This window comes from Furipterus horrens, unplaced genomic scaffold (genome assembly GCF_987537825.1).
Source record: "Furipterus horrens unplaced genomic scaffold, mFurHor1.1.pri manual_scaffold_6, whole genome shotgun sequence".
Lineage (NCBI taxonomy): Eukaryota > Metazoa > Chordata > Mammalia > Chiroptera > Furipteridae > Furipterus > Furipterus horrens.
In genome coordinates, this window is record NW_028327176.1 from 108,967,428 (window position 1) to 108,989,498 (window position 22,071).

The 22,071-nt window shown below is 34.2% G+C and overlaps 1 protein-coding gene across 1 annotated transcript in view; it reads left to right on the forward strand.

The window, feature by feature from the left end:
• The window catches only part of ZNF451 (zinc finger protein 451), a 68,795-nt gene that overhangs the window by 30,948 nt on the left and 15,776 nt on the right, over window positions 1-22,071 (forward strand). The window contains exons 6-13 of the mRNA XM_090282627.1: window positions 2,749-2,899; window positions 4,103-4,229; window positions 10,520-10,673; window positions 11,121-11,268; window positions 15,060-16,663; window positions 18,983-19,123; window positions 20,113-20,243; window positions 21,072-21,258. Of these exons, the coding sequence (XP_090138753.1) occupies window positions 2,749-2,899; window positions 4,103-4,229; window positions 10,520-10,673; window positions 11,121-11,268; window positions 15,060-16,663; window positions 18,983-19,123; window positions 20,113-20,243; window positions 21,072-21,258 (2,643 nt within the window). The remainder of the gene's footprint in view (window positions 1-2,748; window positions 2,900-4,102; window positions 4,230-10,519; window positions 10,674-11,120; window positions 11,269-15,059; window positions 16,664-18,982; window positions 19,124-20,112; window positions 20,244-21,071; window positions 21,259-22,071) is intronic.

Genomic DNA, 22,071 nt, shown 5'->3' on the forward strand with positions numbered 1-22,071 from the left:
ACACTATAAAACTGAAGTCTGGGATCTATCGCTAGGACAGATGCTTTAGCATTGCGCTATATTTGGTACGTGTATTTATTTTTCATAAATGGGCTTTAGAGAGCAATGAGGTCTTTGAAAAAGTGGTTAGCTGGGGAAAACAGAGAAGAGCCATCGTATTCTTTAATTTTAAAAAGTGAGATTCTACTTCTCAGTAACATTAAGGGACTTATTCAATCTATTCCAAAATATCCAGCTGTTATAATTTATTTTTTTAATTAGAAGTAGTTTAAGTACTTTGTTTATAATTACTCTGTATTTAGAAATCTATTGATATCTTTTAATAGACCTTTACGGTTGGGCCAGTATACATACATTTGAAAAACTACACTTTCTCTACAATTTAAAGAAAAGAGCTATTTAAATCTCTCTGTGTTTGCTTTGCCGTGGGTAAAGTTTATTTTCTTTCAATTGATTGTTTTCTTTATCAGCCAGATAAAGGTCTTAATGGGTAACATCTGCTATGTGGATGGACAATAAATAAAAATTGTTCTAATTCTGATTGTATTTATAAAATTGAAGATAAAAAGGTGTATTGTCATTTTATGCCTCTTTAAGATTAAAATATGATTAATGCTGTGTTGTTCATTGTTTGTTGTCAGAACACATTTATAAGCATTTTGGCAGCTTTTAAATGTGTCATTCCGTCCAGAAGGACTAAAACAGCAGAAAGGCAGCTGAAACTTTAAGCATATATTACCATTTGGGGATCTTAAAACTAATGATGTTAAAGAAATAGTATTCTACTCTAATTAAATGCTTAGGGGCTTTGTAGAAACTCTCATAAAGATAAATCCCAGTTTTCTGTTGTATGAAATATTCCAACCATTTAATTTTAACAATCAACAAGAAACAATAATAAAAGAGAGTCAACAATCAAACTATCTTTATATTAGAATCTTCCTGGCAGTTTTACAATTCTTTATTTATACAACATAATTCTAAATTTTCCATGTATTGGAAGTTCCATGAGAACAAAATTTGGCCAAGGGTATTACTATACAAGAGTTGTGCGACTAAGACCAAGATTATAAAAAAAGAAAGGGAATGAAGAATGGACCAGGAGAAGAGGGAATAAAGAGAGGGTAATGATGGGCAAACTATTGGATTGACCAAAAAGTTCGTTTAGGGTTTTCTGTACGATGGCTCTAGTAGTGCTTAGTTGTCTTTAACTTCATTCAAAACAATGTTAGGTTGTATCGTGACAGCTGTCATATCAGCATACATTAAAAAAAAAAACCAAACATCAAAATTGGTGAATTTTTGTGCAGCCACTTTAATATTGAAGTTGTAAGGAGATATGCAACATTTTTGGCGTATTATGCCTTATTTCAAGGAAGGTAAGAGCAGAACTGAAATGCAAAAAAAAAGATCTGTGCAGTGCATGGAGAAGGTGCTGTGACTGATCGAAAATGTCAGAAAGTGGTTTGCAAAGTTTCTTGGTACTATTGACATTTTAAAAAAATAATTTGTTTATTTTTAGAGAGAGGGGAAAGGAGAGAGAGAGGGAGAGAAACATCACTGTGTGGTTGCCTCTCACTCGCGCCCCCAACTGGGGACCTGACGTGCAACCTAGTCATGTGCCCTGACTGGGGCTATTAACATTTTTGGCCAAATAATTCTTTGCTGTGGGGCTGTCTTATGCATTGGAAAATGTTTAGCAGCACCCCTGGCAATAAGAGGAGATAGCTAACATACTCAAAATATCCAAATCAGTAAAGTTATTGGTGAAAATGAAAAATGTGTCGTTTTTATGGAAAAAACTAAATGGACTTTTTGGCCAACCAAACTTTTTCTAATTCATTTTGAAAGGAGAAAAGGAAGAGACAAAATATGATAAATAGAAAGAAGAGAAATGACAAGTAGATCTGTGCTTTGTGTTCTATAAATTTGTTATTGCTGACACCTGCATTACTTGATGTCCAGATTGGAGCCTCCTTGTTCTTTGTATTTCTCCCCATCCTCTCAATTACATTGTTTAACATAATTTTCATAGAACCTAGATCCTCTGTTATATAGCTACACCTTATAATATATTTAAGCTAGTTAAAAGAGAAAATAGAAGTAGAAGAAAAGATCTTTGTAAACCTTTATAAATGAAAAGAAGGGAGGTAAGGTTTCTGTAGAGCAATTGATTTTCTAATGCATTTGATCTTTGATATTTCATGACTTTAAGGAAACAGATTTTTTGCCTCAAGAGAAGACTATTTGAAGATGTTAACTGCTTTTCTTGTCAAAATAACTATTTACTTTTAGGTTATTATATATATATATGTGTGTGTGTGTGTGTGTATGTATATGAATATATATATATATGAATATATATATATATATTTAAAGATTTTATTTATTTTTAGAGAGAGGGGAAGGAAGGAAGAAAGAGAGAGAGGGAAATACCAATTTGTGAGAGATACATTTATGGGTTGCTTCTCGAATGCCCCAGCTGGGGACCTGGCCCGCAACCCAGACATGTTCCCTCATAGGGAACTGAATCAGTGACCTTTCAGTTCACAGGCTCCCACTCAGTCCACTGCGCTACACCAGCCAGGGCTAGGTTATTATATCATTTGTAAGAAAGTTTATAAACAATTATGATGCACCCGGTTGATGCTATATCATAATTTTCATGTTCTGTCATAATGTTGATTACCAGTCCAAAGGACAAATATCTGAAATAGAAGTTTAAGATTTTATATTCCAATGATGCAGGACTCAAAACAGGCACAATTAATTCTGGAACAAGAAGTTCATTCCGAAGAGGAGGCCAAATGCGGGTGTCTGGGAAACCAATTTCATGTCCCATAATGCACTGTAACAAGGAATTTGATAATGGGCACCTTCTCTTAGGACATTTGAAAAGGTAAGCATGACATTCAGAATACTAGATACTGAAGGTCAAGTGAGTTACAAAGTGGCTTCATAAAATTAAATCATGATTGCCTCTGTCATTGTGATTATAGCTTTATATTCTAAATTCAGATTGTTTTGTGCTGTTATAAATATGTACAATTACATGTCTTAGGTTTCCTAGAAGGCTTGGTGAAGTCAGATTCTTCTAGTTATAATTTCGTTTTTAAAGGCATGTAGCCTTTAAATATGTATTTATTCCTAAATTTCTCATAAAATTCTAAACAGACCTTTTTCATTGCTGTGCAGTTGGATCGGTTTTAGAGAAATCCACTCCATAGATGCAAATTTAGAGACCTAAAGCACTTAAAGATACGTAGCCTAAATAAAGCCAATACAGAATTGCAAAATAAATACTAAAGGGAAATCAGATGTAGCAAAATCAGCAATAAATATTCTATTTATGAAACCCATCTTATATACTGGATTTTTGAATAGTAGAGTATCAGAAAGTAAATATCAAAAAAGGCAGTATTCAAGACATTAAATGTTCTTATCTTCACAATCACTTTCTGATATTGACCATTTTAAACATGGGAATTGAGAGGAGCTCCAAGTCATTATCTTCTCCAGATGTCTCGCCCCACTTATGCCTTACTTTTACCAAGAGAGGTTTCTAGAGGGAGCTTTAGCATTCTACAAACAAGTGGGTAGCATACCGTATCTTAACTACTTTAAAAATCTTTGAGGCAATTTAAAATGACACAAATTTTTAATATAGTTAAAATGAATATTAGAAGGATTAAAAGCCATTTTTAGGAAACAGGCGTGCCAGAAATTTTGACATGAGCTTATTATTCCAGTCGTTCATTTTAAATTGTTTGTGAGCTTTATGGTAAATAAGTCAAGAAGAAAAGCTGATGCTCTGTAGTTTTCAAACTGGAAGTTTACCATTTGTCAAGGCATGCCTGAATCTATTTGATTCAATCTTGAGTACATTTATGAATCTTAAGCTAATTGTTGGTCACTGTCTGAAGGGATTGCTTGCCTTATGGAAATCACTTGATATTTTCTGAACATGCAGAACATTATTTAATATTTCAGCAGAAAAGTAAAGATTTGAACGTGTGTGTTTGTTTAGCTTAACAAATGAAGCTAAATAGTTCTTCCCCTAGAATATGGGCGTTTCTAATGTTACCTCTCTTTTGCCAAGTAGGTTTGATCACTCTCCATGTGACCCAACAATTACACTACATGGACCTTTCATCAATTCCTTTGCTTGTGTGGTGTGTTATAAAAATTTTGTTACTCAACAACAATATAGGGAACATCTTTTTTCTAAGGTAAGAGCGTGTCCTATGTTAAAAGTAAGATTATTTTCTTGCGACTCTTAAGATTGCAATTGCCAGTGATACACATAAGGTCAAAATTATGATTGTCAGTGAAGAATAAAATGGTTTGGAACATTAAATTATTGTGGGCAGGTAAACTTGATAGCTGGAAACTAGCAGTCCTAAAGATTATTATAGAATGCTTTTTATGGACTTGCTTTATGAAGTTTGTTTACCTTGTTTAAGATGTTCTGTAAGTTAGTGACATAATGAGAACTAGAACTTTATTCTTAAGTCCACTGCTTTTTACTGCCTGTTAAAATGTTGGAGCCATGTAGTGAATAACAACTCTTTTTTTTTAAGTATATTTTATTGATTATGATACTACAGTTGTCCCAATTTTTCACCCTTTGCCCCCCTCTGCCTGGTACCCCTCTCACTCCAACAATCTCCCTCTTAGTTCATGCCCATGGGTTATGCATATAAGTTCTTTGGCTTTCTATTTCCTTTACTATTCTTTATTTTTTATGTTTTTAAGTATGTTTTATTGATTATGTTGTTACAGTAGTCCCAATTTTTCCCCTTTGCTCTCCTCTGCCCAGTACTCCCCTTCCCTCCAGCAATCCCACCCCCCTTAGTTCATGTCCATGGGTCGTGCATTTAAGTTCTTCAGCTTCACCCTTTCCTATAATATTCTTAGCTTCCCCCTGTCTATTTTGTACCTACCAATTATGCTTCTTAGTCCCTGCACCATTTCCCCATTTCTCCCCCTTCCCCCTCCCAGCTCATAACCCTCCAAATGATCCCCATACCTATTTTTTAGATTCAGTTGTTGATAATTGTGAGTTTGTTGTCATTTTAATGTTCATAGTTTTGATCTTCTTTTTCTTAAATAAATCCCTTTAACATATATAATAATGGCTGGGTGATGATGTACTCCTTTAGCTTTACCTTGTCTGGGAAGCACTTTATCTGCCCTTTCATTCTAAATTATAGCTTTGCTGGATAGAATAATCTTGATTGTAGATCCTTGCTTTTCATCACTTTAAATGCTTCTTGCCAGTCTCTTCTTGACTGAAAAGTTTCTTTTGAGAAATCAGCTGATAGTCTTATGGGAACTTCTTTGAAGGTAACATTCTACTTTTCTCTTGGTGCCTTTAAGATTCTCTTTTTATATTTAGCCTTTGGATTTTAATTACCATGTGTCTTGGTGTGCTCCTCTTTGGTTCTAATTTGCCTTGGGACTCTGTGTTTCCGGAACTTGTATGTCTGTTTCCTTCAAATTAAGGAAGTTTTCCTCTATTATTTTTTCAGATAAGTTTTCAATTTCTTGCTCTTCTTCTTCTGGCATCCCTATGATTCGGATGTTGGCACTTTTGGAGATGTCCCAAAGTTGTCTTAAACTCTCCTTGTCTTTTTTAAATTCTTGTTTCTTCGTTTTGTTCTTGTTGAATGTTTATTTCTTCCTTATGTTCTAAATTGTCGATTGTAATCTTGGCTTCCTTCCCTTCACTGTTGGATTCCTGTGACTTTTTTTTTTTTTTTTTTTTTTTTTACTTAGTCTAGGCTTTATTTCTTCCCTAATACATTTCCATACTCATTCATTTCTTTGAACATCCTTATCACCAATGTTTTGAACTCTGCATCTGATAGGTTGGCTATCTCCTTTCCACTTAGTTTTTTTTTCTGGAGTTTTGATCTGTTCTTTCATTTGGTTCATACTTATTTGTCCCCTCAATTTGACAGTCTTCCTGTGTTTGCCTCTGTGTAGTAGGTAGAGCTACCATACCTGTCAGGTTGTAAGGGGCAGCACCTTAGGTATTTGTCAGTGCAGGGCAACCCATTTCACACTTTGTGGTGCTGTATTTGGGGAGGGGTCAGAGGGAACAAGGCAGCTTGGTCGCCACTTGCTCCTTTTCCAGTCACCACCAATTTCCCTTATGCAATTGGTGCCCCTCTAGCTGTTGCCCTGGTGATGGTTCCCAGAGTGGGTGGGTTTGTGTATGTTCTAAGACTGTGGGGGCCTTCTAAACAGACTTTCCTAAGAGACTGGCAGTTTCTTCTGCCACCTCATGCCCCACTGGTTTTCACAGCCAGAGCTATGAGACTTTATTTTCCTGGTGCTTGAACCATGAGCTTTGTGCTCTAGCCTGGGGCTGGGATCACTCCCCAGGTGTCTGTTGGTGCTTTTACATGCCACATGTAAATGCAGTGCCACTAGTTCAGGCAGATGCAGCCACTGCCTTGCCATTACCTCCTTGCCTTCACCACACCGCATGCTTTTCCGCCCCAGGTACCCCCTTACCTGTTTGGATAAATGCTTCCTGAATCCTTAGGTGTCAGACTTCCATACAGTTCAATTTCTGACAGTTTTGGTGGTTCTATGTTTTGAGGCGGTTGTAACCCTTCTTTTAGTTGTGAGAAGAGGCAGAGCATCTCTATGCTTCCATCTTGGAAGTTTCAACAATTTGTTTATTAATGCTAGTATTAAGACATAGTTCTAGTGTGGCTCAGTGGATTGAATGATGGCCTGAAAATCAAAAGGTCACTAGTTCAATTCTCAGTCAAGTCACATATCTGGATTGTGGGCCAGGTCCCCAGCTGAGTGTGTGTGAGAGGCAACCTATAGATATGTCTCTCACACATTGATATTTCTCTCCCTTTCTTTCTCCCTCACTTCTCCTCTCTCTAAAAGTAGATAAATAAAATATTTAAAAAGAAAAGAAATAGCCCTGACTGGTGTGGCTCAGTGAATTGAGTGCTGGCCTGTGAACCAAAGGGTCTCCGGTTCGATTCCCAGTGAGGGCACACACCTGGGTTGCAGGCCAGGTCCACAGTTGGGGGCACATGAGAGGCAACCACACATTGATGTTTCCCTCACCCTGCTTCCCTTCCCCTTCTCTAAAAATAAATAAATAAAATTTAGGAATTTATTTTAATAAAAGAAAAAAGAAATAGATCTAGTACTTTAAAGGCAGTATTTTGTAACTTTGATTAAGCAAGCATTATTAACATCTCAAAGAACATGAGTTCATTCCTGGTGTATGCAAATCCATGAAATATAAAACTGTAACAAGTGATTACTGTATATAATACTAGATATAGCTCTCAATTAAATGTTTCTTATTGCTTATTCTTTGGAGTGTGTCACAAGGACACTACAGGAAGCTAGTATGCATTAGCTTATAATTGCCTATCTTGAATCAGCCAGAAGAGGTCACTAGAACATTGTATACTGATGAAATCTATTTTGTAAAGATGGTGTTCTTCAATGAAAGAGTGAAATTATCCACAATTTGTATTGTTTATCTTGCTTCCCTCGCCTTTTCCTTTCATCCCCAATTTCTTCCATCTGGACTAGTACTTCTCAAACTTTAATGTGCACACAAATCACTTATGAATCAAACTTTAATGTGCACATGAATCACTTGTTAAAATGCAGATTCTGACTAAGTAGATCTGAGATGGGGCCTTAGATTCAGGATTTCTAACAGGCTTCTAGGTGATGCCAGTGCTGCTGGGTCACACTTTGAGTAGCAAGTGTCTAGTGTTCTTTTTGACATTAAAGTCATCCAATAGGTATATCATTAGATAGCTTCCAATTTTTCTCCCTTTTTGGTTGTTGTGGTGGTGGTAGACATACTGTAAGCTTCAATGTGCCTCAAGGTCACTTGTGGGTCAATAGGTACTACTACTTTCTCATTCTGTTCCTAGGACCATTCTATTATGAAAGGTTATTTTTCCCCTGGATAGCCTATTTTTCCCAGCCCTAGGAAACCAGTAATTTACTTTCGGTCTCTATGGTTTTACCTTTTCTGGAAATTTCATATACATGGAACCATAGAATATATGGCCTTTATTTGACAAGATTCCCACTTAACATATTTTTAAGGCTCATCCATGTTGTAGGGGTCAGAGGGAACAATGTATCAGTACTTCATTCCTTTTTATTGCCAAAGAGTGTTCCATTGTATGGGTGTGTGCCACATTTTATTTATCATTTCATCTAGTTGGTGAATCCTCTAAGCGTACAAGTCTTGGTGTGGACATATGTATTCACTTCTCAGATGAGTTAAATTATTGGGTCATATGGCAATTGTTTAATTTTTTGAACAACTACCAAATTGTTATACAACACACTATACCATTTTATTTTCCCACCAGCAATGTATGCGGTTCTAATTTCTTCACATCCTTGCCAACTCTTATTATCTGTCTTTTAAAATAGCGATTTTAATGGGTATGAAGTAGCATCTCATTTTTCTACTTTATTTATATATATATATACATACACACACACATATTTTTATGGTGCATTTTAATGTAACCGAAATATAATGGTAAAAAAAAAAAATGAGTACTTTAACCAGACATTCTATTTCCCATTCCTTCCTCTAGTTTGTAGACAGTATTTGCAAATATGCTGTACTTATGTAATAGGTATATTCCAATAAAATTTTATGTACAATCACATTTTTGTTCTGTTGAGCAAACCAATTAAAACAGGTATTATATTGAAAATATAACTCACAATTGAACTAAAAATATTTTATTTTCTTAGTTTAGTGTTCATTATTATGACACATTTGTATAAATTGATGCTTAATAAATGCCTTTAGTGCTCTTATAAATTAGAAACTTTTAATGAAATACAGAATATCTTCAAGGTGTGATCTGTTGTGTGGTAACCACTAAATTAAAGCAGGATGGGGAATAGTGGAAAGAGCATAGAATTTACAACCAAAGGTATAAAGCTGTGTTTGAATGGTCTCTTTGTCTCTTCTAAGATTATACCTTGATTGGGGGGACTGATGATTTTGTTGACTTACCTAATTTTCAGTTTTCTTATTTGTAAATGATCAAAATAGTAATTCATGAGGTTATTATAAAGATCAAATAAAAAAGCACATTTTGAATCCTAATATGGTGCTTGACATATGCTCATTATAAATGTAAATTTGCTCTTCCTTCTCTTGTTGCACTTCATAATACTACACAAACTATTTTGATATCCCTAATGTAAATTTTAAGATAGTAAATTTAAAAGACACCATACGGCTCTTAAGGTTATTACTGTAAAGATCATCAAGTAGTGAAATTATATTTATACACAAGCATACACACACACACACACAAATATACACTTAAAAATATTTCCAGTTTTAGGATAAAGGAAGCTCTAACAAGTTTGGATACTTAGATGCTAGAAAAGACATACCTGTTTCACTCTATCAAAATTTCAAAGTGAGTATATACAAAATTAATAAACAGATATTTTGCAGATATTTGCAAAATAGAGGATGAGACAAAGAGTTTCAGTAATAAAGTTGATCAGAAGGAGAGAAAACAAAAACAGTGAAATATGAGGCTAAAGAAGGTAAATTCGCAATCTTCATAGAATTGTATGGATAAATTCTCACATTGACTAGTAGACAGGAAATGCAATTAAAGTAACAATAAGTATCACATCTATCAGACTGCAAAAATAATAGCTGTTGCTGCCAGGGTAGGAGATATGTGAATTGGTAGAGCCATTTTGAAAAGCAAGCATACAGTGTCTTTTAGTATTCAAATAATACATCTTTTAACCCAATAGGACCACTCCTGATAATGAGAGAAAGGTACCTATAAATAAGCATATATATTCAAGGATGTTTACAACACTGTTGTTTATAGTGGAAAAAAAACGGCCTCAAAATGAATACTTGACTGAATCATAGCAGATCCACAGCATAGAGTAGTTAGCAACCATTAAGAGGAATGAATTAAAGCTGTACCAGTTGATTTTTAGCGATTTCCATTAGATATTGTAGAATTAGAAAACTAAGAGGCAGAAGAATTTGTAAGTTGAAAATATTTTAGAAAACAATGGTAGTCTCCCTTGTATGTTTATTTATGTATATGTAAATTATTAAACATGGAGCAATTTATGGATAATTACATATTTGTAAACATAGGTTATATTGCAGAGTAAAGTGAACAAAGCAAAACATTAGAAAAAGTAGTGTAAAAATATTTATGCATTTATATAATGCATATGTTTGTGTAGGTATAAAAGGAAAATACATATAGAAAGCAAATATACTTGTATATTTACTGTCACAGAAAGATAGTTATAATTTGTTTTTGAGGAAAAATTAAAAATTTTACATATGGGACTTCATTTATGATAAAAGCTCCATTTTTGCATTAAAAACTGATAGAGAATATTCCAAATAATACATATTTTGAAAGTTGATTTTAAGAAGTTGAATACTGATTGATTTTAGTTGTCTATAATTCAGCTTTGCTTTATGTTTTAGGAAGCTGAAGATGATGGACATAAAAACAACCTTCTTCCTCAGATTATTCAATGTTTTGCGTGTCCAAATTGCTTCCTTCTTTTTAGCAGCAAGGATGAGTGTTTGAAGCATATGTCTGGAAAGAATCATTTCCATCAGCGTTTTAAACTGGGTGGTATGTTCACACTTTCTTCTCTGAAAACTATTAAACTGCTTTAATTTTTGCTGATTTACCATACTTCTGAGATAATTTTTGAGGTTACTTATTCCTCACCTCAGTGTGAAAACCAGAAAGTGAAAGATTAAAAAAAATATAAATTTTTTTAATTTTCAGTATTCATCTGTACCTAAGAATAGGGCTTACTTATTTTGAAGAATGAAGAGAAACTTGGGAAGAAAACATTAATTCAGAATAATGTTTTTTTATATCCATGATATCTGGGAAGTTTAGCTTTTCAGCATCCTTTGTACTTAGGTTAGAAAATGACTTTCTTTAGATTTTTATTACATAAATAACTATCATCTACTTAGTCCAACTGATGCTGAGGAAGGCAAAAGGGAGGGAACATTGAGTTGCTCTCTATTCCAGTTTTTGCAAGTTACGGTTTATTTTGTCTTTCAGATGGCAAGGGAATACCATATCCAATATCATTTCCATCTTTTGCAAAGAAACTTTTGATTTCTCTGTGCAAAGATGTTCCATTTCAAGTTAAGTGTGTGGCCTGCCACCAGACACTGCGTTCCCATATGGAGCTCACTGCCCATTTCAGGTTAGTACAGGTGTAGTTTGGGGCAGAAAGGAAACCCTGCCTAATAAGCTCTTCACCAGTGGGATTCAAAAAATACTGTTCTATTCCATCTTTCTCTCCTTTTAAAATGAGAATGTACATTTGCCTGGAAATTAGCATAATGAGAGAAATTAGAGGTGTTGAAGAAGTAAATATATGTATATTGCTATAAATGTAAAACAAGCTAATAGTTCTAAGTTCTGTGTGTTCTGTGAGTGTGTAGGGAAGGAGAGAGTTAAAATAGAACCTTGGCTTTAAGTCAACCAGAGTGGAATGTATCATACATGTGAAAGATGAAATTTCAGTGAAAGGCCAAATTTATCAAATAATCAAGAAGATTTCAGTATGACTTTTAAAATCTTTACAGTGGAAATTATCAAGCAATATACAAAAGGAAAAAAGCATAATAAACCCCTATATACCTTTCACCCAGGTTTAGTAGTTATCAACACATGGCAGTGGTATTTCATTTATATTCTCACCCCTTGCCAGTTATTTTGAAACAAACCATGTCATTGTATCTGTAAATATTTCAGTATGTATACATAAATGGTAAGGACTCTTCTTTAAAAAAATGAATAGCATTGTCATACCTTAAAAAATTAATAGCTTTTAAATATCATCAGATACCTAGTTATCAAATTTCCCTGATTATCTCATGAAGCTTTTTACATTTGGTTTTTGGAATCCTGATTCAAACATATTTGTGCTTTGCATTTAGATGCTTTATCTTTTAGGTCTGTGGTTGGTTTGTTTTTTCCTATTCCTTTAAAATGCATTAAAGGTTTGTCTACAATTTAATTTTTTAAAATAGAACAATTGTTTTCACAACCCTTCAAGTAAAATATCTCAATAAAATTGCAGAGTATAATTACTCTCTTTATATTCAGTATAATTACTGAGGTTAACAGTCCTGATTCTGACTTATATTTTATGAGTTTGAATCCTGGTTCTGCTTTTACTTATATTCTTAATTTTTTATTATAGAAATTTTTAACTATATGAAGTCAATAGACTAGTATAATGAACCTCCATTTACCCATCACCCAGCTTCAATAATAAGGAACTCTGCCATTCTTGTTTTATTTCTACCTCTTACATTTTTTTTTAAGATTATTTATTTATTTTTAGAAAGAGGGGAAGGGAGGGAGAGATACATAATGTGCGGTTGTTACTCATGCACTGACAACTGGGGACCTGGCCTGCAACCCAGGCATGTGCCCTGAGTGGGCATTGAACCAGTGACCCTTTGGTTCACAGGCCAGCACTCAATTCTTTGAGCCACAGCAGCCAGGGCTATACCCATTAAATTTTTTAATTCTTTGTTTTTTAGATAGAATTTAAATTCACTGTAGTGTACAAATCTTAACTTTCATGATTTTGACAAATGGATACATCTGTTTAACCCATACTGTTATCATAATATATTACCTCTCTGTGGAAAGTTCCATTGTATTTCTTCCCAATTTTTTCCACCTCATCATTCCCAGGCAGTCTTTATGCAGATATTTTTATATACCTTACATTGGTTTTTTCTACTCTTGAACTTTATGTAAATGGCATCATACAGTATTGTATTTACTCTTCTGTGTTTTTCTATAGTATCTGTGAGATTGATCCATATTGTTTAGTGCATTGTTACTTTTTACTAGTGAGTAGTATTGTATTTTATGAATATAGCACAATTTATTTATTCTCACGTGGATTATTGACAGTTTTTAGTTAGCTATTTGAATAAAGCTGCTATGTATTTTTTGTACATCTTTATTTTTTAGTTTTTATTTTTTTATTGTTTATGCTGTTACATTTCCTCTTTTTTTTATTCCTTTCCCCATCTCTGCGTAACCCCACCCTATGTACAAGACTTTTTATGGATATATGTTTTCATTTCTCTTCAATGAATATCTAGGAATGGAATTGTTGGGTCAAAGAATAGTGGTATATTTATTTTTATAAACTACTAAACATTTTTTCAAAGTGTTGTAGTAGTGTGTATTTCTAGCAGCAAGGTAGGACAATTTCAGTTACTCTACATCCTTGCCAAAGTTTGGTATTGCCAGTCTTTTTCATTTTAGCTACTTTTTTGAGTGTCTCATTATGGTTTCAATCTGCATTTCCCTTATGAGTAATGATGTTAGGCACTTTTTCATGTACTTATGGGCTATTCATTTATCTTTCTGAAGTGTCTGTTCAAGTCTTACCTGTTTTAAAAATTAGATTGTTTACCTTTAAATGTGAGTTGGGATTCTTTACATATTCTATCTTCTGTCAGATATTTGTACTGTGAATGTATTCTTTCCTAATCTGGTACATATTCATATTGTTAATTGTGTGTTTTGAAGAGAAGTTTTTAATTTCATTAAGTATAATTTATTGATTTTTGTTTCTACTTTTTGGTTATACTTTCTCTGTCCTGTCTGAGAAACCTTTGCTTATTCTTGCTTCAGGAATATATTTTCTGTTTACTTCATTGTTTTTAAAAGTTAAGCTTTTTTAAAGCTTTTACATGTTACCCTATAATCTCTCTTAACAAGTTTTTTTTGTTGTTGTTGTTAATCTTTAAACAACCATTATTTGATTTCAGTGATGATTGATTCTCTGTTGTTTGCCCATTTTTTACTTTGTTGATTTCTTTTCTTTAAATTTTGGGTGTAATTACTTATCTTTTATTAGCTTCTTAAGGTAGAAGTTTAGATTGGCTTTGGACTTTCTTTTTCTATATAAACATTAAAAGTAAAAATCTGCATCCCTCAGATTTTTATAAGTTGTTTTTGTTTTCATCAAGTTAAAAATATTTTACCTTTTCCCTTTTGATATTTTCTTTGACCCATAGGTTTACTAGAAATGTGTTGTTGAACTTTTAAAAATTTAGGGATAATAATTTCCAAATATTTAGAGATTTTTATTATTACTGTATTTCTTGTTTCCAATTTAGTTCCACATAACTAAAGATCATACTTTATATAATTTCCCACTTTTAAAATAAATAGATGGGATGGCAGGTCTGTTCTCTTTGGAGTTTAGTAGTGAGAGGAAGACAGTTGGAGCACGGTTCCATTTTTCTTTCCCTAGAGAAGTTGATTTGTTTTGAGTTAATTTTTTGAATAGTGTGTGGTCTTTTAATTGAACCTGATTCTTTAGTGTAAAAGCTACTTTGGGGGAGGAGGGAGTGGAATAAGGGGGGAAAGAAGGGGAAGGGTCTAGTCAAGAAACAGGTAAAAATGACCCATGGACAGCAGGGTGGGGAATGACTGTGGGAGCAAGGAGAGGGCAGGGGAAAGCAACGGGGGAAAAGTGGGACAACAATAATTAAAAATAACAATTAAAAAAAGCAGCTATGGGCATGGCATAATTCTGACAGAAAGTAAATCAGTTCTTAAGGTATAGGTCCCAGGTTATTGAGAATCTTACCATAGTATTCCTCCACACAGTTTAATTATCATAGAGAAATTAATAATTTATTTGTATGATAAGGTCTCTATCAGTGCATTTGATACTGCTTTTAGTTTTCTAAAGTTTGTCTGAATTTTTCTTTTTTTTTTAATCTTTTGATTCTAGTTTTACCCTTTTGTATATAGGATAGAAAGGGACAAAATGTAGGTAATACTTGGGTACCTGGAGATGATAGAAGGTTATATAATCTGCATCTTTATTGGAAAATATCTTTTAGTGCTTATATGTACATTATTTATTTTATAATTTCTGTAATAAAAGCAGGGATACTGTATTTAGAAAATACTTATGAAAGAGTTTATTTTTCTTATCCACTTTAGAGTTCGTTGTCGGAATGCTGGTCCTGTAGCTGTAGCTGAAAAAAGTATTGCCCAGGTTGCACAGAAATTCATATTAAGAGGTTATTGTCCAAATTGCAACCAAGTCTTTCTGGATGAAACCAGTATCCGAAATCACAAGCAGAATTTAGGACACAAAGTTCGAGTCATTAACTCTATGGAAGAGTCAGTCTTACTTTATTGCTACAGCAGTGAAGGGAACATACCTCCTTCGGACTTGAATCTATTGCTAGATCAATCAAAATTTTCATCACTTAAAAGAACTATGTCTTTTCAAGAATCTAGATCACAAGATTGCAATACCATTCCGAAAAAGAAGATGAATTTGGGAGATAAAAGCCATGAAGGTATCATTTGTGTCCAAAAAGAAAAGTCAGTTGTTAAAACTTGGTTTTGTGAATGCCATCAACAATTCCCAAGTGAAGATTTAGTAGAAAAGCATGTTTTCTCAGCAAATACGATGTGTTATAAGTGTGTGGTCTGTGGAAAGGTGTGTGAAGATTCAGGGGTCATCCGTTTACATATGAGCCGGATTCATGGAGGGGCACATTTAAATAACTTTCTTTTCTGGTGTCGAACATGCAAGAAGGAGTTAACAAGGAAAGAGACTATTATGGCACATGTGACTGAATTTCATAGTGGTCACAGATATTTTTATGAGATGGATGAGGTAGAAAGTGAAACATTGCCGTCATCCTCTACAGTATTGGGGAATAATTTGACTGCTAAGAATTCTTCAACTATTACTATTATTGGTCATTCGCCAGCCAACAGTCCTCCAAAGGGTAAGTGGCAATGCCGAATCTGTGAAGATATGTTTGATTCTCAGGAAAGTGTGAAACAGCATTGCATGTCTTTAGCAAGTCACCAATTTCATAGATACAGCTGTGCCCATTGCAAAAAGACTTTTCACAAGATAGAAACATTATACCGACATTGCCAAGATGAGCATGACAATGAGATAAGGATTAAGTACTTCTGTGGACTTTGTGATCTTACCTTTAATGTGGAAGAAGCATTTTTGAGTCATTATAAGGAGCACCACAGCGTAGATTATGTGTTTGTGTCAGAAAAAACTGAAGCTTCAATTAAAACTGAGAGTGATTTTCCGGTACTAGAGACCAGTAATCTCTTAACCTGTGGTTGCCGTGAGAGTTACACCTGTAAAGTCAACCGAAGGGAAGATTATAGTAGATGTCTCCAAATCTTGCTGGATAAAGGTAAATTGTGGTTTCGCTGCAGTTTGTGTTCAGCAACAGCACAGAATGTGTCTGACATGAATGCTCATATCCATCAAGTGCACAGAGAAGAAAAGCGTGAGGAAGAGCAGCAGCAGTATGTAATCAAATGTGGCACCTGCACCAAAGCATTTTATGATCCTGAGAGTGCTCAGCAACACTTCCATACAAAACATTGCTTCTTTCAGAAACCCAGTGTGGCTCATTTTGGATTTGAAAAAACAAGCCTGTACAAGTTTGCTGCCAGTGCCTCACGTACAGAGAGAAAACTGAAACAAGCAGTAAGCTATCCAAAAAATTCAGACATGGAGAAAGGAGCTGAGAATGACCTCAGCTGTCAGAATATAGGTATGGCTTTACAACTCTTAATGTCTGTCCAGATTTCCATATTAATATAGAAACTTAATGTATTATAGCCATCATTTTTGTGAAAGTTAATAATGATTCAGTTTTGAAGCAAAAAACATGATAGGATGATACATTAGTTAATTACTGTAGTATGTGCTTTGTAAGGATTTATATTCCTCTGCTACATTCAGCCAGCCATTTTCTAAGCATAAGAGGACAAACAGTACAGTATATGTTAGCTTTAACTAATACGTATTTTAGATAACATTTTATTTTCTTTTATAAAAGGCATGGGAACTTTGAGAGGTAAGGAAATTTACAGTGTTCTGGAAAGTAAGATTTGAAAGTTACCCTGGGCACATTATTATTTAGATTTTGTTTCATTCAAAAGATGATAAATCAAGTAGAACTGTTTTTGTTTCTACTTTGGTCTTATTCTGTAAGTATGAAAAATCTTAAAGGTCACTTTAGAATTTGTATATTTTTATTATGATTTTCTTGGAAGCAAAGCTTTTACTTACAGTTAAAATAGAAATTAGAAGTAGAATCACAAGTGGTAGCAAGAAACCAGGAAGAGAAAATGAGTTAAGGATCCCCTTATTTGTACACATTCTAGACCTTCCTTGACCCATATGGTAAGATTAAGTAAGTCTAGAAGAGCCCAAGGTTTTTATTTTGTTTACAAGTATAATTTGTTTTGTTTAGAGTATAATTGCAAGTATGTATCCTATTTTTTAAACCGTATAGGTTTCAGGTGTACAGTTCTGTACATTGCATTTTGTGTTCACTGCCCCAGGTCAAGTCTCCTTCCATCACCATTTATCTCCCTTTACCCTCATCAATCTCCCCCACCCACTTTCCCTCTGGTAATCACCACACTGTTGTCTTGGTCTATGAGGGTTTTTTTTCCTTTGCTTAATTCCTTCACCATAAATATTAACTATTAACTCTTGGTAAGTTTTACCATCTAGAGTGGAGACAATGAGGATAGGTGAACATTTTGGCTAATAAAATATTTTTATGAAATACTGAATTTTTATAGGCTTGCTATTTAGCACATGTAGATCTCAGCATCACCTTTAGTCATGGCGTGTTTTATATAAGAAATTATTAACTGACATACTACAGACCTACTTAACTCTACTTCAAACAGTAAACCAGGGATCACCCGATTTTGTTTTCTTGTGCCTTTTTTCTATTGCTCTTTTGATTATGATTACATTTTCTTTTTAAAGATTTTATTTATTTATTTATTTTTAGAGAGAGGGGCAGGGAGGGAGAAAGAAAGGGAGAGAAACATTGGTCATTGATTGGTTGCCTCTTGCATGCTCCCAGCTGGGGACCTGGCCCACAGCCCAGGCCTGTGCTCTGACTGGGAATCAAATCAGTGGCCTTTCAGTTCACAGGCTGGTGCTCAATACACTGAGCCATACCAGCCAGAGCCTGATTTCTTTTTGGGAATTTGGGTTGGTCTACATTTAATAGAAGATGATTGTGCGATTTAAATCTACAATTAATGAGAGTTTTAAGAAAAGGTATAAGATGGGTGGCTTGGAAATAAGAGGGGATGCAGTAGTATACTTGAGGAGCCTTTATTAAGTGGAGCAGAAGTTATTTTGAAAATAATTTCATATTTTAAGGTTTACATTGCTACCAGTAGAAACTTTAAGACTTTGTCAAGGTAGAAAAGTATGAAAGAAGGGAAAGGAAAGAAGAATCAGAGTTGGAGAATGAAGAATGAGAGGTGGAAGACGAAAGAACCTGAGAGAAAGATACGTTTGTGGTGAAGGTACTGAAGTGCCACCAGTACCTATTATGCATCACTTTCTGGTAGCAGGGTTATAGGTTCTCTCCTTTCTGCTGTATAGGTGTTTAATCACAGAGCTAGAGGGCTACTAATAAATTGGTCTAGATTAGGAAAAGAACAAAATTCTGGTGCCAAGAACATTCTTAGCAGGTAACCTTGAAATCTCATTTTGATGATCGTGCAAGATTTTGGTTAGCCTTAATTAAAACTTGTTCTTCTGGTATGTTCATTTTTAAAAATTCCTTTTATAAATGATGTTTTGAAAAAATAGGGTCAATGGTCTATATTTTTAGAAAGGATATATATAATCATATTTCTGAGATATTTAAAATAACTCTGATTTAAATGTACTGTATCATGTATAGGTTTGGACTTGACAGAAAGGTTTAGATAGAAATAACATGCAAGATTAATGTTTTGCATATTAGTTCTCCAATACCTTTTAAACTTGAGAAATTAAAATGCTTTTAACTAATTCTTACTGATCCATGTTGATGTTTCTCTCTTCTTAGATGAAGTTGTTGAGCTTCCAGATTTGGATTACCTGCGAACCATGACTCATATAGTCTTTGTAGATTTTGATAACTGGTCAAACTTTTTTGGTCATTTACCAGGGCATCTTAACCAAGGAACATTTATTTGGGGCTTTCAAGGTATGGTTAATAAGGAAAACATTTGAGACACCCCCCCCTCTGTTTTCTTCTTTGAATATGGTTCACTTCAAAGGATGCCTCTTGAAACTTCCTGAATATAACATAGGAACATAATTGGAATAATCACTTTGTGTTATAGTTAGTTTGCTAGAATATTTTTCTCTTTGCATATCCCTATGGAAAATGTTAGCTCTATTTGGTTACGCAAGGTCTGTGGATCTTTAGATACAGATTTAAAAAACTTTATTCATTACCTTCAATGTGCCAGGTACTATACTTGGTGTTAATGCATGCTTACTGACTTAAAAATATAAGAAAGTAGGCTGCGAAGTTTATTTTTTCCAAAGTATAAAACCAATAACTAGCAGAGTTACCTTTTGAACTTGGGTCTCGTAGCAACTATGTTACTACTAAAAAATGTGCAACTTCATTAAAATCTATTTACAAACCATTGACCAAACCTTGGAGAAAGATTTCTTTGATTTATAGAAGTGTAATATAATGAGCATCTAATATACTTTATGTTTGATAGGAAGTCTCATATAAAGAGGATTGGGATTTAAGATAGAAATATACTGACCTGGATAATTTAGCCGGTCCAGCCTTTTATTAAGTCTGGCTTTGCTGATTATCATGTCTCTCCACTGAACAGCCTTGACATATTTGTAAAAAACCACTAATGCTTACATTCATATAGAATGACACCATTTAAGAATTTTCACTCTTTACTTGAGATTCTCCTTAACATCCCTGTGAGTTTTCAGGTGAATAGACAGATTCAGGGAAGTTGGGTCTACTTTCCCAGAGTTGCAAAGCTACAAGATGGTGATAATCTGCACTAGAACTGAGTTCTGCATTATAATCTGGTCCTTTCTCTCTTTAAGAATTTTTTTCTAGTGTTTTTTCTTGATAAAAATTTCAGCTGTATCTAGTATTCTGTTCTTTTTCTCCCATTTAACTATCATTTATGCCTTTTCTAAAAATAATAGGAGGAAACACCAATTGGAAGCCTCCGCTCAACTGTAAGATCTATAATTACCTGAATAGGATTGGGTGTTTCTTCCTTCATCCTCGTTGTAGTAAAAGAAAAGATGCTGCTGATTTTGCCATATGTATGCATGTAAGTCATTGTTTTATTCAAAACCTAATGTGAATCTAGGACCCATTGTATTTTTTTCCCTACTTTAATGATAATGACACTGTAGATAATTCTTTAGTGCTATATTTTTGTATAAAGCCTTCTGTATCAGTTTCTGTTTATGAGTTCAATGAGGGCAGGGACCCAGAGCATAATTATTTACTACTTTACCTCTAACTTCTAGTAGACTCTTAACTACTGTAGCAAACTCAACTGTTTACAGAATAAATGAGCAAGAGATGACACTGTACTTAAGATGTACAAAGACATTTTCACATTTTAAAATCTATGAAATTGGGAGGCACCTTAACAATCACTGTTGACCAGCCAGGATTTGCCTTTGCTTCTGTCTCTGCCAGTCACCTAGAGAAACAACCAGCCGAGACTCAGTTTAAATTAAATTATCTGCGTAAGGGTCAAACTTGTTGACTGATGCTTGTGTTTTAAATTACAAGAGATTTCTTTCCACCTATCCAGTACCAAGATTAAGTGTGCAGATTACCTTGCTTACCTTTTTTCTGTGATTGATTTATAGCATATCAGCTTTATGATGAGGGCCTCCTATTGGACTCCTTTTGACTTTATTTTTTGTCTTTCTTAGTGGCACATAAAATAGCTTATCTTATAATTGATGGTATTTTATACTTGATTAAATGTATATTTCATTTATGAAGGAGATCTTTACTTTGTTGGGCACTAGGAAACCAGCTAAATATACCTTCCTGCATGTGTTCATTCTGAAATAGATGTAACTTGATTTGAAACTCAAATGCTCATTTTCATCAACATATGCTGTTTGTTCCAACTTAGGCTGGCCGTCTAGATGAACAACTGCCCAAGCAAATTCCTTTCACCATCCTCTCAGGAGATCAAGGTTTTCTGGAGCTAGAGAATCAATTTAAGAAGACTCAGAGGCCAGCACATATATTAAACCCTCACCACTTAGAGGGAGATATGATGTGTGCCTTGTTAAATAGCATATCTGATACCACCAAAGGTACGCCGCTGCAGTCACAGTGCAAACCACCCAAGAGGAGGAGACTTCACTGCTGAGAGAAATCAATAAACTGCTGTCCACTCGTGAACTATTGCCCACTCACTAAACGTCATAGAAATCTTATTTGTTTTTTCCTTATCTCGCTTCCATTTTTTAGTGTTTTAGAATAGGATGAATTTATAATTTTCTGGAACCCTTTTGATATAATAGAGAAAAATCTATATTCATCTATATAGCATATTCATGGTATGAAATAAAGTTAGTGCAGTTTTGCAAAGTCAGGAATCCAGATCTTGACTTTGTTTCTGAAATTCCAAATTTATTTTTTAATTTTTCAGAAAGCAAAGTCTTACAGGTGAATCTAGGAAGCAGTAAATAATCACATGCCAATAACCGCCCCCTCCCTAGAAAAAGACCATTTAAGAGACCAACAGTGACAGAATGAAGTCCTAAAAATTCTTTAGATTCTTGGAAGGGGTAGGTACTTCCTGTCCTATTCCTGGAACTTACTGTCTCTTCCCTACCTTTCTGAGATTGTTCAAAGAAAGGGAGTACTAATGCCCAATTTCACTAACCAGTGTTTAAAGAAAATGCAATTCTAAAGATTCAGAAAGGTTCTTTTTCCCCACAATTTCTGAAATAAATATGAATAGAAGAGAATAAAATAATACTTTTTAAATATCCCAAAATTTGCAGCCATGAATAACATTCGAAGGTGTTGATGAATGGCCTCAATGAAAAAGTGACAACTTTTTGGCATTTTTATTACATGCCTTTAAATTTTCCAATTCTGCTCACTGTCTTTTTTTTTTT